This window comes from Cariama cristata, unplaced genomic scaffold (assembly GCF_000690535.1).
Source record: "Cariama cristata isolate BGI_N322 unplaced genomic scaffold, ASM69053v1 scaffold12675, whole genome shotgun sequence".
NCBI classification, from domain to species: domain Eukaryota; kingdom Metazoa; phylum Chordata; class Aves; order Cariamiformes; family Cariamidae; genus Cariama; species Cariama cristata.
The window spans coordinates 4,884-19,462 of NW_009618190.1; the positions used below are offsets into that span (position 1 = coordinate 4,884).

Consider the following 14,579-nt stretch of genomic DNA (forward strand, 5'->3'; position numbering starts at 1 on the left):
TATTAATAACAAGAATCTAAATTTCAATCTGGATTCAAATACAAGAGAGGAAGAGGGCTGACAGACATTAAATAGGTGTTACATGACCGCAAAATGTAATGCCAATAAAGCTGTAAATAAAGTGAAATGGAATGTAGCAAAAATATAAGCATCTGCTCTGATGTCCTTGCTGCTCACTCTGGGTCCTCTCCACTTTCAACACTCTTTTTTCGGGGCTGGACATTGCACAGAAGGCAAGAAAAGGCAACCCTACAGACACAGGGCTTAGCTCTGAGCTTCGCAGGATGAAAGTGGCAGTACAAAAATCAAAGTCACTTGGTTTTGGCAAGTGAACTGCTTCTCAGAGGTGGCTGGCTGGAGGCGAGGAAGCTGCTTTTCTTCATGCTGTTAGTGGGAAATATCATAATAGTAGTTACGCAATCTCAGCTCGACTGCAGCGAATCCTGGTCGGTCATCAACGCTGTGGAGAGACAACAAGTATCACTGTGTAGGAAGGAGGCAGCTGTAAAGGTGAGTGGGCCTTGCAACACTTGGGGCTTTACTTTGCTGATAGCTCATTTAAAGCTGCTCACAATATTTTAAGGCTACCAAAATGATGCTACAAAATGAATACTAAGTGGTAAATGTCACTACAGAGCATCCAGTCAGAGGATTTACTATCATGCCTGTTACTTCGTGGTTGGTGAAGGTACTACAAGAAATAAATGGTAAATCAGCTCCATTTCATTTTCTACTCCACTTACTTTAGTAATAATCTAGAGAAAAGAATATTTACTGTGCAATATCTGCCTTATAATGGGTACTAAAGTCATACAGAGTGGCTTAGCATCACTGAGAGGAGCCTACGCATACACTTTATGGCTGTACTGTCTGTCTGTCTCTCTTCTGTATCTGCAACTCTGTTGATTTGGGAGAACACAATTAAACTGACAACAAACCCTTACAATAATACGTTACATATTGAGATAATATCTCTGCCTGACTTGAGCCTTCTTTTTAATTTTTTTCTTTTTCTTTTTCATTCCAATATTAAAGATATTTGAGTACACAGAAATAAAAAGCATCACGCTTTATGATATGCTTATTAATTATAACAAAAAATGATGTCATTCTCTCTAGAACTGTTACAGCATGCTTTGAGTCAAACTCAAAGGCAGAAATTATTTTATGGCTCCATGTTCTTTCTAGTGTAGTAGGTGTAATAAAACTAACAAAGAAGCAAGGTACCCAAAAGTGAAGTACCACAGCTCCTTAACTGGAATCCAGAGACTTTTGTTGGACACGTATTCTCCAGATGGTGAACTGGAAGAATAAGTGACATTACAGTAGACTTTGGGTGCTTTATGGAGACCTTCCTACAGCTAAAAGTAACTTCAACTAAATAGTTTAAAATGATAAATCATTAAACATTTTAAATATTTTTTGCAATATATGAATTAAAAAAAGTATCAAGTAGGCTTTCTTTTTTTTTCTTCTCTATATTTCATAAATCTAACTTCTGAATTGTTATCAATTGGAAAAAATGCTTCTGACATATTAGGTAGGATCTGAAAAGATGTTTTGCCTGTCACTAATAGGAAGTCAATGTGGAATTCAATCTGAGTATATTCAGAAATGAGAGAAGAGAAAAATAAGTCAAAACAATTAATTATTGAGGAATAGAATGAATAATTTGGCAATACGTTTTTTGAAATTTCAGTTAAAAAAAAGTCTTGGGAATGAAAATGGAAGAAAATACAATCCAAAATGAAACAAAAATATTTGCTTAGTTTCAAACTTGCTTTTCAAAATATATCAGACTGACCTTTTTATGGAATTACTTGTTTTTTATGATACCCTATTTTTTGTATATAACTGTTCCAGCAAAATCAGCTGTGCAAAATCAGCCTTTTGTGGTACACTCAATAACTCAAATAATTTTGACTTGAAAGTCCAACTGATTCCTTAGTTTGGAGGTTGGTTGTAAGCTAAACACCAGCTGAAACAATGTATTTTGAAAGACCCTTCTCCCTCCAGCCCCCAACCTCATTTTCTGGCTATTAACTAAGTAGAATAAAATATACTTCTATTACAAGAGATAGCATCACATCACACTCACTTGTATGTCCAACACAATTTCATTAGATCATAGACTTCTGTTGGACAGCCTTCAGGACGTTCCATTCGTTCTCCTCTTTCAATCATCTGTGCAACTTCACCACCTTTCATTCCCTGGAACAGGGTAACCAGAACAGTCATCTGAGTTGCAGGTCATTACAGCACACATGTTAGTATAAACAAGAGAGGCCTGGAATTGATTTTTGGGCTATCCATTGACTCATTTGTTGCAACAGCTGGAGCACTGAGGCCTGCTTTGGCCTGCAATAACCTTTTTCAGGTAGGAAAAGGCATTGGTTCAAATTTGCACTGAATTTTCACAGGAAAAAAAAATTGCCAGCTAGAACTACTCACCTTATATGGCTTTTGCCCATAAGAGAAAGCTTCCCACATTAAAACCCCAAAGCTCCAGACATCACTTTTGCTAGAAAATTTGTAGAAATTCATGCATTCTGGAGCATACCACTTGACTGGCCATTTTCCATGACTTTGTGCCTAAAATAAGTCGTAACAGAAAGGAAAAAAAGCAGGCTAGAGACAGTGGTAAGTAGTAAAGAACATCACAATTCATATAAGCCCACTTAAGTCAGATCTGCACACATTTGTACTAAGTACTATAACATTTCTGATGTAGTTGGTATTAGAGAGAATGGGTAGCATCTTCTTCAGAGGTGTTAGAAAATTGTTCCTAATCTTCCACTTTCAAAATAATGCACTTAAATGAAATCTATGGTAAAGCAAAACTCAGCTAAATGACCCGGAATCACGTTTTCAGTGGCATTTAAAGTTGTTCTTTAAAAGTAGGATTTTTCATCTAGGCTCTCCACAGATGGTAAGAGATACACACCCAGCTACACTGAGTCTTATTATTACTTGAAGTCGATGCTCCATTTCAAAGCACAGTGACCGCCTTGCGGTAAACTGAAGTTTGATTAAATTATTCCACAACACTGTGTTACGACAATGCAAGTGCCAAGTTATCCCAGTACAGTGCTAGATCTAGTGAAAGAACCCCACTGCAATTTAGGGAGTTGTAAAGGGAATGGGCCTTTGATACCAATTCTCAAACCTCTGACAAGCCGCTCTGGGTAGGCTAGTGGCAGTGATTTAAGATGCTCCTGCCTTTTCTGGCAGCCGTTACTATTCCCATGGGAAGGTCATCAGAAAGGAGTGTGTGCTTGCTGCTCCTCTGCAGTGTTTCATGGCCTAGCTTATTAGTTTTAAACAGCTGATGAAAGGGAATAGGCAAAAGGAAGAAATAATTTGAACTGCAAGAGCAATGTATCAGAAAAAAAGATGCAGACAGGATTAAAGCCTTTGTCTCCTGCAGACATTTTTACCTTATTAAATGTGGCAGTTATTTCAGTCCCTTTAGCCGTACAGAGATCCAGTGAATTTAAAACCAAGCTAAACAAATTCTGCTTAGATCAAATGTTTATTTACCAATGGTATTCTTTCAAAAACCTTCCTAATTTCAGTTCTATTAGTCAATAACACAGTGTGCTAGCCTAAATTTTCCTTGGATATGCTGAAAACCGTGAGTGTCCAAAAGTTCCTACTTGCAACAAAGACATTTTCCCTTAAATAGGAGAGGTTATTTAATGGGTTACCTCATTTCCACCGTAAGTTTCAACCTTTTAATGACAAGTTTTCCAGAAGTAAATGAAAGAACTAAGCAAATAATAGAAGGGACTAGCTTTTTCCTCCTTACACGTCTCTTAATGTTGATCACGCATTTTGAAAATCAGTGACCTACTATCAGGTTATAAAATAATGGATGATACATATTATTTCTAATTTTCAACTTTTAAAAACAACTGCACTTCAACTGAAAATAACCTTATTAAGCTCTGCTTCTATACAGCTTTCATGTCTTGTGCGAACCTTACCTTGTAATAATTTTCATCAGCACTGAGAGCTTTAGAAAGTCCAAAGTCACTAATTTTGGCATAATGTTGGGTGACTAACAGCACATTCCTTGCAGCCAGATCCCTATGAACAAAGTTATTCTCCTCCAGGTATTTCATCCCCATGGAAACCTGATGTACCAGCTCTGTTATATTCTTCTCTGTGACATGTCTGAAAATCATAATTGAATCTTTAAGAGGTCAGGAGTTCATTTTCATGACTTTTCATGGAGTTCAAATATAAATCTTTGCTATGAACCACCGCACATCATATTAGGAACCTGATCCACTTATGTTTAGCTAAGCTTTAATTAGAATAGGCAGTGTAAGAATGTCCTGAGCAAGATGACATGTGATCATATCAATAAATGAGCAATTGAAGGACATGTGAAAATTCTTTCATTTATTCAAAATGCACTGTTTTACCAGAAATATTTGACAGTTAGGAAATATGTACAAGGTAATCATGCCCCAGTGAAGAGTAACTACAATTATTAATTATTACATTAACAACATATCAATTTAAAATTGCCCTTAAAGGAAAAAAAAAAAACCCACCACAAAAAACCCTGTATCTTTTTTTTCTCTTTGGGTAAATCCTATGAAACAGAATCAAAGATTACATACCTATTTTTTTGCAAAAATTTGTTCAATGGCCCAAGTTCAGCCATTTCCATTACTAACATCCAGGCCTCAGCTTCACATATGCCTATCATTCGGACAATATATGGGTTATCCAGCTGCTGCATTACATTTGCTTCTCTCAGTAATTCATCCTTTACAGCTGGGTCGTTACTCTCATTCTTAAGAATTTTTACAGCCACTGGCTTGGCACCCCTACAAAAAAGAATCCAGTTGTGGGATTAGTTGCTGAAAAATCTGTGTGCAAATGCACACAATCTCCATCTGATGTTTCTGTGCACATAGTACAAACTGTGACAAAAGATAGAAATGACATTCAGAGGGGAAAAAACCCTGTAACAGGAACATCTCTTTATCAAATGCTCAGAAGGCATCTAAACAAAAAAGAGAGAACGGGAAGAACCTGAGAAAACCATAAATAGTCATAAAAACGTCTTAACAAGCCTGAAAACAGATGTACTGGACAAAATTTTCCTGCCCATTCTGGCAAGAAAAGCTACAAAGATCTTTCCAAGCACTGAGGTATTTTGGGGGTGAGACTAGAACATGCAGCATTGCACAACCGCAAGGCAGTGCTCCGAAATCCTGAGAAACTAAGCCTACTCCTGCAACCTTCAGCTCATACAACTAATTGAAAGAGTGACGGATAAGATCAACAGGGCTCAAGTGTGAAACAAGATTAGCAAATACACAAACTGGGACCAGAGCCCTTCAAATCCCCTCAAGACTGCAATGGAAAAAGAAAAATCCTTCCTGGCTCTGAAAACCTTGGTTAAAGAAATGTCTCCAGCTTCAAGTGGTGAAAGCTTATATATAATCAGCCCATGCACTTAAACAACATGTTGATAAGATTTTACTATGAAAATGCATGGTCAGGTGCTTACACTTCTGCCAGTCTAAACAGGGTCTGTTCCTGCTGCAGTTACACGACAAAAGAGGTCACGACATGTTCTGTCTTCTTGAAAATCAACATTCCAGCTTCATGAAACATGTATTTATGGTACTCATTTTAGGTGAAAATCTCTTTGCTACAGGTAAGCTGTCCATGGCACTCCACACTATTTCTCAAGGAGAGGTTGTGCTGGTGGGAAATACTGAATAGCATGACTGCCTACACAAACTATGGAGGAAGGCAGCTGACTTCCCACTCTACTAGCCCTGACAGGAGAGAAAATAGTCATACGGGGCACTTCCCCACTTTACAGACATAAATAATGGCTGGGAGGTGACTATGCTGCAGGCAAAGAGGTGTCCGCAAACAGAGGAAAAGAAAATGAGTGTATAGAAAATGAGTGTATGAGTACATGTATGAAGAGAGAAACTGGTGAATGTTGGCCCAAATTACTTAGGTACAGTCTGTCACCCTAAATGACATGCAAAGATTACTGCTGCTCCGAAAAATAAAGGCTACATCTTTTACATATTAGACTCCATGAAATCAGAAGGCAACACTTACTTTTTCATCTTATAGAACCCTTTCTTTACAGTACCAAAATTTCCAGAGCCAAGTTCTCCTTCCTCCAAGGTTAACAATTTCCTGTCAAGAGTGACATTTTTTGGTTTCATTTCATCTGGATCAGCATATGGACTTTCGTAGACCTCAGTATCCATGGGTAAGGCCTCTCTCTGATCACCTGCAGCTCAATCAATGAAAAAATTAGTCATTATGTGAGACATTTTTGCTGTCACAGCTACTGTATTCACCCTTTCTATGTTCAGGATCATCAGTGTGTTTGGCTTACGAGGGCATTACCAAGAAACCACGTGCAGTTCGGCTACAGGCACTTTAGAACACCCCAAAAGAGAGTGATGTCCACCTGGTGGCACACTTTTAACTATTGAGCATCTGTGTAATGTGAAACCAGGAGGTTCCTTGAGAGAAGGAGGGTTAAAGGCTGGCCCTTCTCCTTAGTATGTCCCATTAGTTACCTCAGACAATTCTTCACTCAGAATGCTGCCTTATATGTAGGTCATTCTTAGGCACTCATCTTTAATTGCATTTTACAGAAAGCCTGAGCAGCAATTTGGCACTGTGGAAGCAACAGGGTACAATTCTTTTTATGAAGTACAAGGATGCAGCTTTTAGAGTCAAGAAAGGAATAACCTTTCACTTCAACATGGAAAAAGGGATTTCTGCTATATGACTTTTATTACAGATGGTGACGTCTGGCAGTTTCAGCTACCAGGCTTGAGCTATGACAGTGGCCATACCAATACACAACATGGTGTGAAACACGCAAGAAAAAAATATGGGTTGAGGACAGACCTCTGGCATAAAGAAGGAAATTGTATTAATGACATAAATTACTCTGCTTACCTCTTTCTGCTCCTGTAAGACCTCTCTTCCTTTGCAGCACGTAAGGATTAAAAGGTGCTTCATCAGGTGCGTGACCAATAGATGGCTGAAGCTGTGGCACATAAACAGAGTTTTTGTTTAGCAGTGAATAGGTAAGTTAAAAGCATTTTTTTTCCCCAAGGATTATGGCATAATGATTGCAAGAGACACAAAGGTGAGAATCAGAAAGTGAGAAAGAGTTTCAACAAAGTTTATTACATTCTGGAGGTTATTGCTTGAGTAAATATGCAGGTCGAATGAAACATACACTGCTAAAGCATAAAAAGTTATTGCAAATATTTCAGAGCATTTAATCTGAGAGAATTAACTGGAATGGGTCATGCACAAATCTTATTCTGCAGATATTAAATTTACATGCTCTTTTCAAATCTGCCTTGTAACACAAGTAGTCATAAGGATTTCTCTTTAATCTGTCCTTCCTCCCTCTCCAAGTTACCTCTCTCCATACCTAGGCCATAGAGAAATTCCTAGAACAAATTAAAAAAAAGATACTTCCCTCTTTCTCTTGTGGATATTACAGAGTGACTCCACTTGGAAGAAACTGGGGTAAAAAGTAATTATTTTAATAGGCTTGTGTAACATCATGGACAGACATCATGGACCTTACACTAGGCCAGCGTGTCTGCTCTGAGGAGGGAGAAAGTGACCTAATTCTTATTATACTTGAACATCTGGTTCAAATACAATCCCTCTGCCTTTACTCTTTGTCAGAGAATACTATGGAGCACACAAACCATCCCAGCAGAAATATGGTATGTTCTGGAGCTCCTCGGCTGAAGGATGAGTCTGGCATGATAAAGTATAGATGAGAGAAACTTACAGTGTGCTCTCTTCTGTCTGTGAACTGTCAGGACCAAGGAATTACAGAACTTATTTCTGAGTTTTGTCCCTTTTTTTTCTAAATGTAGAATTTTTACTCTACTCATGATTGACCTCACCCTCCTAAGAGAATGTTTTAAAACCAAAAATTCAAACAACACCACAAATTTGCTCAGCTTGAATAGGAAACCAAGGTATATTGTACTTGCAAAACACTGGATAGGGCTACTTTGCAAATACTTGAGTACATAATTCTTCTTTTTAATAACTGAAGCTTTCAGCAGCATAAGTTCCTGCCTGAAACAGTTGTCATTTTCAAGTAAAGAGAAACAGAGCTTGAGAAACATCCAGGAGTGAATTATTTGGTGCAACAGAAGTTTTATCACCTGGAACTCCCATTTTCTAGGGAAAATACCTGGTCCAGGTGGTACAGACCTCTAAATTCTAATGAAGTGATCTGCCTCAGTGGATGAAGCACGAAAGGTTTCACTATATAGATTTTACAGCAAACCCCAAGTCAGAGGCCAACACTCGGCAAGATTATGGCCTAGTAGGATAAGCATGGTGGCATCAGGGATGGCAAGGTTAATGTTTCTGACTTGAATTGCTCAGTCTTGTGGAACAGTGTTGAAGGGTCGCTTGCTGTCAGGGCAAGCCAAAAGAGCCCTGAGATAGTTCTGAGACAGGTGAGGGACCAAACTGACCTGCCAATCTCAAGAACGAGGAGGCAAATGAATGGTATAAAACAAGATCCTCAGCTCTAATTTTGTTTTTCTAGTCTGGTACACTTTGCCAGGTCTGCAAGTTAAGAACTGTATTTCCAAGACCTGTATCACTCTCTTTCACACACAGGCCATTCACTGATCCAAAAAAACCTCACTGAGATTGGAACTCAATCCCAAACCTCTCAAGTGATGGGCTGGCAGTTTCACTGTGAACAGGATGTATAGGAAAATGCTTATGTGCAGTCAAAAATATCGATCATCTTTTGCAAACCAAAACCAAATGAGATGGAATTATACTTACTGAGACCACAGTGATTTTAGTTTGTGCATTTCATATATCCTGTATTGCTTCAGAACACATCAAGAATACTTAGCGTTTTTTATCTTATTGCTAGTTACTATGACCCATTCAGTAATACTACTAAGAACTGATTATAGTTCCACTGGATAGCTTCCTGGATGTATTCTTGCTTCCTACCTTAACGGTATTTATACTTTAAAAGGGAGACAATTTAACGTTCCAAAGGTAATTGGAATCAATTAACCTAATGGATACAAAGCAATATGGGCTGACATTAATACCTTTTGCTAGACAGATACAAGTACAAAGGAAGCAGGTGCAAATTACCCCATTGCATGGATATTATGTAAGCCTCTGGTTAACACTTCTTGGCCAAGGGGTCCAAAAGTAGAGTGGGGAAAAAAAAGATAAAAATATGGTGACTACCTAAGAAAGGGACTGAGATGCTGAGTCTTCAGTGGCAGTTTCCAAGATACTGGAAGGAAAGTTCTGAAATATTTAGGAACGATAGAATCACAGTTTCAACAGATACCTTTTGTGTACTTCATCCTTAAAATAATTTCTTCTGATAGACATGCAAAGTGTTCAGAAAATGACATCTAGAAGAGACTGTATTGCTCTGAGTCTCCTTTGTTTTTTGAAAGCTTTGATAAGAGTGTTAATTGTCTTCAGTTCACTGTGGGGAGTACTTCAACTGTGCACTCAAAAGTATGATAGGAATATCTGAACCCAAGCTTTGAAATGTCCCACAGCACACCACTCACTTAAAACATTGAAAACTATTCTGTAGTCACAATTAGGTAAAGTCACACAGGTGTAGCTGTAGCTCCAAACTAACCAATGAACCATAGCAGCTTCGTTTTCTTTCTTTCCACAACAGTCAAGCGTTGGACAAAATTTGTGTAGTTGCTGTTACATAATCAGGAATACAAATTCAGTCCACAGAAAGGTACAACTTCAGCAGATCTTCCTTGTTTTCAGATGAGTAAAAAGATTGTGTACCACTTTTTCTCATTGAAATCCAAACTTATGAGAAACGAGATACAAACACCTTGGGAAAAGCCTTTGAGAATGATAAGCTCAAGACTTCAAATGGACTTGAACTTACTGTTTGAAGAAGTGATGCTTTTTTGGTGGCAATATAACCCAGCAGGCTGAATCACAATGATGGAAACTACCAATTCAGCTGCAACGACTTGTGTATGTCTGATAAGTAAGCTTCATCTGATTGCTACTGAATAACAGGGCAGAAACATTGAAGAAGTACTCAGCCAGTACTAGATAACCCCAAAAATTTTAAAAAATGTGGAGGGTATAAGGTCTTTTGTGATTAGTATTAGCTGCAGACTAGAGAGGTAGTTAAATATCCCTGATCCTAGGTCTCAGGGTATGAACTGGCATACTTTGGATAGGCCAAAGAGAATTCACATACATCAAATTCATACATCTCAAGAATCCACTCACCAGTGCAGAACAGCTGGTAAAAATCTAGCTCTGGCCATGACATAGCTGACTTCTCAAATGAGACATACAGAGATGTTTCTGCTCTTTGCAATTCAAGAACAAAATAAAAGAATCAGAAAGGATTTGATGCTCTTGTCAGGAACTGCATTTAAAAAAAAAATGAGTGCATCACTCCTGTGCTTGTGAATAAAACTGCAGCTGTGACTTGGAAATGACACAGTGACACCAAATCTAACAAAGCGAGTTCTCTTTCTCAGAGACCTGCTCATGTTTAACATGGGTGATAAAGTCTTACATATCATTAGTGTTAGCTTAGTTAACTAATACATAGGTATGTGTGGAGTGATATTCCCCATTGTTGCAGTTTGATTAAACAGCTTAACAATGGCTTTTTCATTAATATTTCTGGTTGAACTGCAATTTGATGTTTGACAGTCACCTTTACAGCTCATATTAGTAACTTCAGAATATTGTGCAGCTCTCAGAAAACCTCAAACATTTTTCTTCAGTTCTGCCAGTTACGTATTCGTGGCATGTAGCACCCTGCATGCCTTTCATTAGGATTTTCTAGCAGAAAGGCTGGAATTTTTCTCTTGAAGTCAAGCGAGGCTGACAAGAAATGGTGCAGGAGATATGTATCATTGCATGTCTGGATAATATTACAGTAAAATTTCCTTTGTATTTAACTATTGTTTAAATCCAGAGTCCTTTCTGCCCTACACTTTAAAAACAGCAAGCTTAATTCTGCAGATCTTTTTCTGACAAAGGGAGCTTTGTCTTAATACAACCAAGCTATAGGTTAGGAGACTACTCCTTGTATTCTTATAAGAAGCAGAGAACGGGCAAAATGACCATGCATTTGCTCATCCAGTGAAAAGGAATACAAGCAAAGAGCCCACTAGAGGAGCCTGTTAAAAAAGGTTTGTACTGTGGGACACCCTGCAGTATTGTACACTTGTAAACTGTGAGGCAGGCTGTCATTTCATGCTCTCATAGTAGAAGGCTGTTGTAAGCCCATCCTGGTTTCATATCAACATATTTTTTTTCTTCTGCTACGGTTTAATTTTCATTGGTTAAACTTCTCATGTACCCATAGTTAAGCTAATCTAAATGTGCCGTTCTTCCCCTTATTAGGGACTGCCTATACTAGTGTGGCACTTTTATAGTAATATAGCTACATCCACAATAAGAGGAAAGCAGGAGGCAGAGCGTTTGCATTGTCTCAAAGGTATCTTTCTAGTAAAAGGAATACCACTTTCTATGCATGGATAAGGCCTTAGTAGGATAAGCTCTAAGCAAGTTTGACAGCATCTAGTTCATGTAATGAGAACAAAACACGCTTACTGTTTTCTTTAAAATATGAATGAAACGACTTGAAGTACTCTTAAGTCTGATTTTTATAGTAAAGACTATAATTTTATAGTAAAGAATATACTTATGAAGGCAATCAGTATAGCAAGTGAGATTTCAGGTTAATAATTCAGATTTGCAAAAACACTAATGTATATGCAGGGCTATAAAGTCATCTTATTTGGCAAAACCAAACTGAATAGCTAAATACTGCACGGCAAAGACCTTATTAGCCAAATCCTCAACGAGCTTTGGTGAAGACACCTTAGTCGCCACTAGGTGGCACGACTTCATTTAAATTGTCATCTAAATTGCCAATTTTACATTATTGAGTAAAATAGCTTTAAAAATTTTGATCTGAGTGCTAAATTATATACACATAACCAGTTTGTGAAAATTTAAAAAAACTCAATAATTTCTAAGACTGAATAAATATAAGAGTGAAAACTTTCCATTTTATTGTCTGAAAATTTTTGACTTAAGAGAAGTAACTCCTTAGTTAATGAGGTCTAAAGTAAATTCTGCATGTTGGGTTAATGGATGATAAATCTTGGAAATGTTCAGAGCTGAACTTTTGTTTGGAGTTTAAAATTTGGCAGCATGATGAAATTTGTGGGTTTGAGTATTCAGGATTAAATACACATAAATGATGATCAAATCAGATTTCTGAAATTATTTTCTTAAATGATTGGTCTTTCTCTGCTAATATGCTTCAGTCTGTACTCTGTGTATGATTCCCAGAAGGCAGGAAATGGGTATTTGACTGCAGAAAGCAACCAGAGAGAAGCACAGGTTCTACCAGACGAACAGACAGCAGAGTGACTAAAGCCATGTCTAGAAAATTTACACCCCACAGTCACTTTTCTGAACAAAAAAAAAATACTTCTCTTGTCTAATGTGGAATTTTTTTTTTCAGATGGTTTTAGAATATGTCCTGACACCGTATATGTACTTGTAGAGGATGACAGCACATTAAAAACGAGATGTGGGTCTTGCAAGTATATGCAAGATGAAAACAGCTATGGGAACTTCAGTACAAAAGTGAACTGAAGTTATAAAAAAGAATAATTGTTATTTACCAGGATTATCAAATACAGTGTATGTCAAAGATAGTTTTTCACTCTGAACAGCAGTGTACCTTTAGGGCTTTTTATGTCTGCTCATTTTTGTCAAAGAGCAACTGGAAATAAATAAATAAACAAAACAAGAGACTCATGGGTGCAACAGGGACACATATGTTATTCTCAGCGTGCAAACAAAGCTCATAACTACATGCTTCACAACTACATCAATTACTGGACAGCACAATTTTCTGGCCATGCAACAGCATTTTCATTAGTGTAGGCCTGGGTTCCCCTTGACTCCCTGACATCTTACCACCTTTCCCATTCTGCTTAGTCTTGTGACATCTTACACCTGCCCAAATGTAATTAACATCAATGCATAACAAGATTTGTGCACACAGGTTCTGTAAGAATATATTTTGTGGTTGTTATTAACAAATTGTTCCCTAAAAGTGCTCAGTAACAGCATAATTGTGTAAGCAAGCCAATTTTCTGATTAGGAATGATAGTTCAGAGTAGAAACATCATTTTGTTTTGCTATAAATGACTGTTTTTTTGGAAAACATCACTTACATTTTATTTGCAGACATGTTGAGATCTGCACAAATAATTTGGGATGTGAGAAATGAATTAAAAATAGTCCCTCAATTTTTAAAACTTCTTTAAACCCATTGCTTTAGTTATAAAATGAAGGCCATAATTATGCAGATGATTAGGAAAGAAGCAGAAAGCTTATAAAATCTTCACAATTTCATTGTTAGTAGCCAAGACACACATTTAGTAACAGCAAGCCAAAAGAGGGGAAAAAATAAAGAGTGAAATTAGTCAAGTGTAAGTCCTTTTAACTCAGTCAAAAACCTAAAAAGACTATATGAGGCACCTTTTTGCTGCCAGCCTTTGGAAAGGTGTACGATTTGAGTCTTGAGATAATTCCACCTCCTGCCCAACTCTAGAAACCACAATGTCAAAGAGGAACGGTAAATGTGTCAGGAAAATAGCTAAAGGTATTTTACAAAACAGACGTAGCATACAAGAACAAAACACTCCCGATCTTTCTCTTCTGTGTGCCTGCAAGCACACATATGATACATCAAACAAATGTAGTATAGGAAATCTTAGTACTAAATTTTCTGTCAACTGTATTACTCTCAAACCATTTCAATCTGCAGATATACCTTAAGGCAGTTTTTAAATTCATGGACATTGCCCTTTCCCACCATATTTACACAGTATGTTTCTTCTGCCTCTGTTATTGAACTTTAGTCATCCCCCGACATAGTTAGCAATGTAAAATATGTTCATAACTTTAGTATTTTGAAGTACGACTAATGTATCAAGCAAGACTTGAGGCACACCTTGGTCTTACAAAAAACAATGTGGTTATTGAAGCAAAAAGCACACAAACGGATATTAAATCCAAACAAAAATGAACCGGCTTTAGATTTTACACATGAGCTTATGTTCTGTATAAAGATACTTCTAAAAGAAATGCAAATGTGGTTTACAATAATATATTAATTTAATTAAATGTGACTAATTAGCATTTCTAGGGGACACTAAGAGATCACACCTGCCAGATTAAAACTGTGATGCAGTACTTATTGACCAAGCATTTAGGCCAATGCTGAGGCTGAAATAGTAATCTGAGCCACAGCTATTTTAAACAGCCTTTGAAATGACCTACAGTTAGATGTTCTGAACTTTTAAATAATCCATTCGGACTTCTTTTTTTTCTGAAAAGATATCTTTTCTCACAGATATGATTGGTATTTTTCCTAGCTTTCTTTTAAAAAAAAAGTTTGACTTTAGATAAAAAAGGGATCTTTTGTTTCAAAACACCAAGGATAGCCATCC

At 37.3% G+C, this 14,579-nt stretch overlaps 1 protein-coding gene across 2 annotated transcripts in view; it reads right to left on the reverse strand.

Annotated features, from left to right (window-relative positions):
* Positions 1-387: 387 nt before the first annotated feature.
* The window catches only part of SYK (spleen tyrosine kinase), a 32,354-nt gene continuing 18,162 nt past the window's right edge, over positions 388-14,579 (reverse strand). The window contains exons 6-13 of one of the 2 annotated variants that reach the window (XM_009700758.1): positions 13,606-13,674; positions 6,964-7,054; positions 6,103-6,280; positions 4,632-4,841; positions 3,987-4,176; positions 2,452-2,592; positions 2,099-2,211; positions 388-460 (exon numbers count right to left, since the gene is read on the reverse strand). In XM_009700758.1, the coding sequence (XP_009699060.1) occupies positions 388-460; positions 2,099-2,211; positions 2,452-2,592; positions 3,987-4,176; positions 4,632-4,841; positions 6,103-6,280; positions 6,964-7,054; positions 13,606-13,674 (1,065 nt within the window). The remainder of the gene's footprint in view (positions 461-2,098; positions 2,212-2,451; positions 2,593-3,986; positions 4,177-4,631; positions 4,842-6,102; positions 6,281-6,963; positions 7,055-13,605; positions 13,675-14,579) is intronic. The other variant, XM_009700760.1, reaches the window with a different exon arrangement.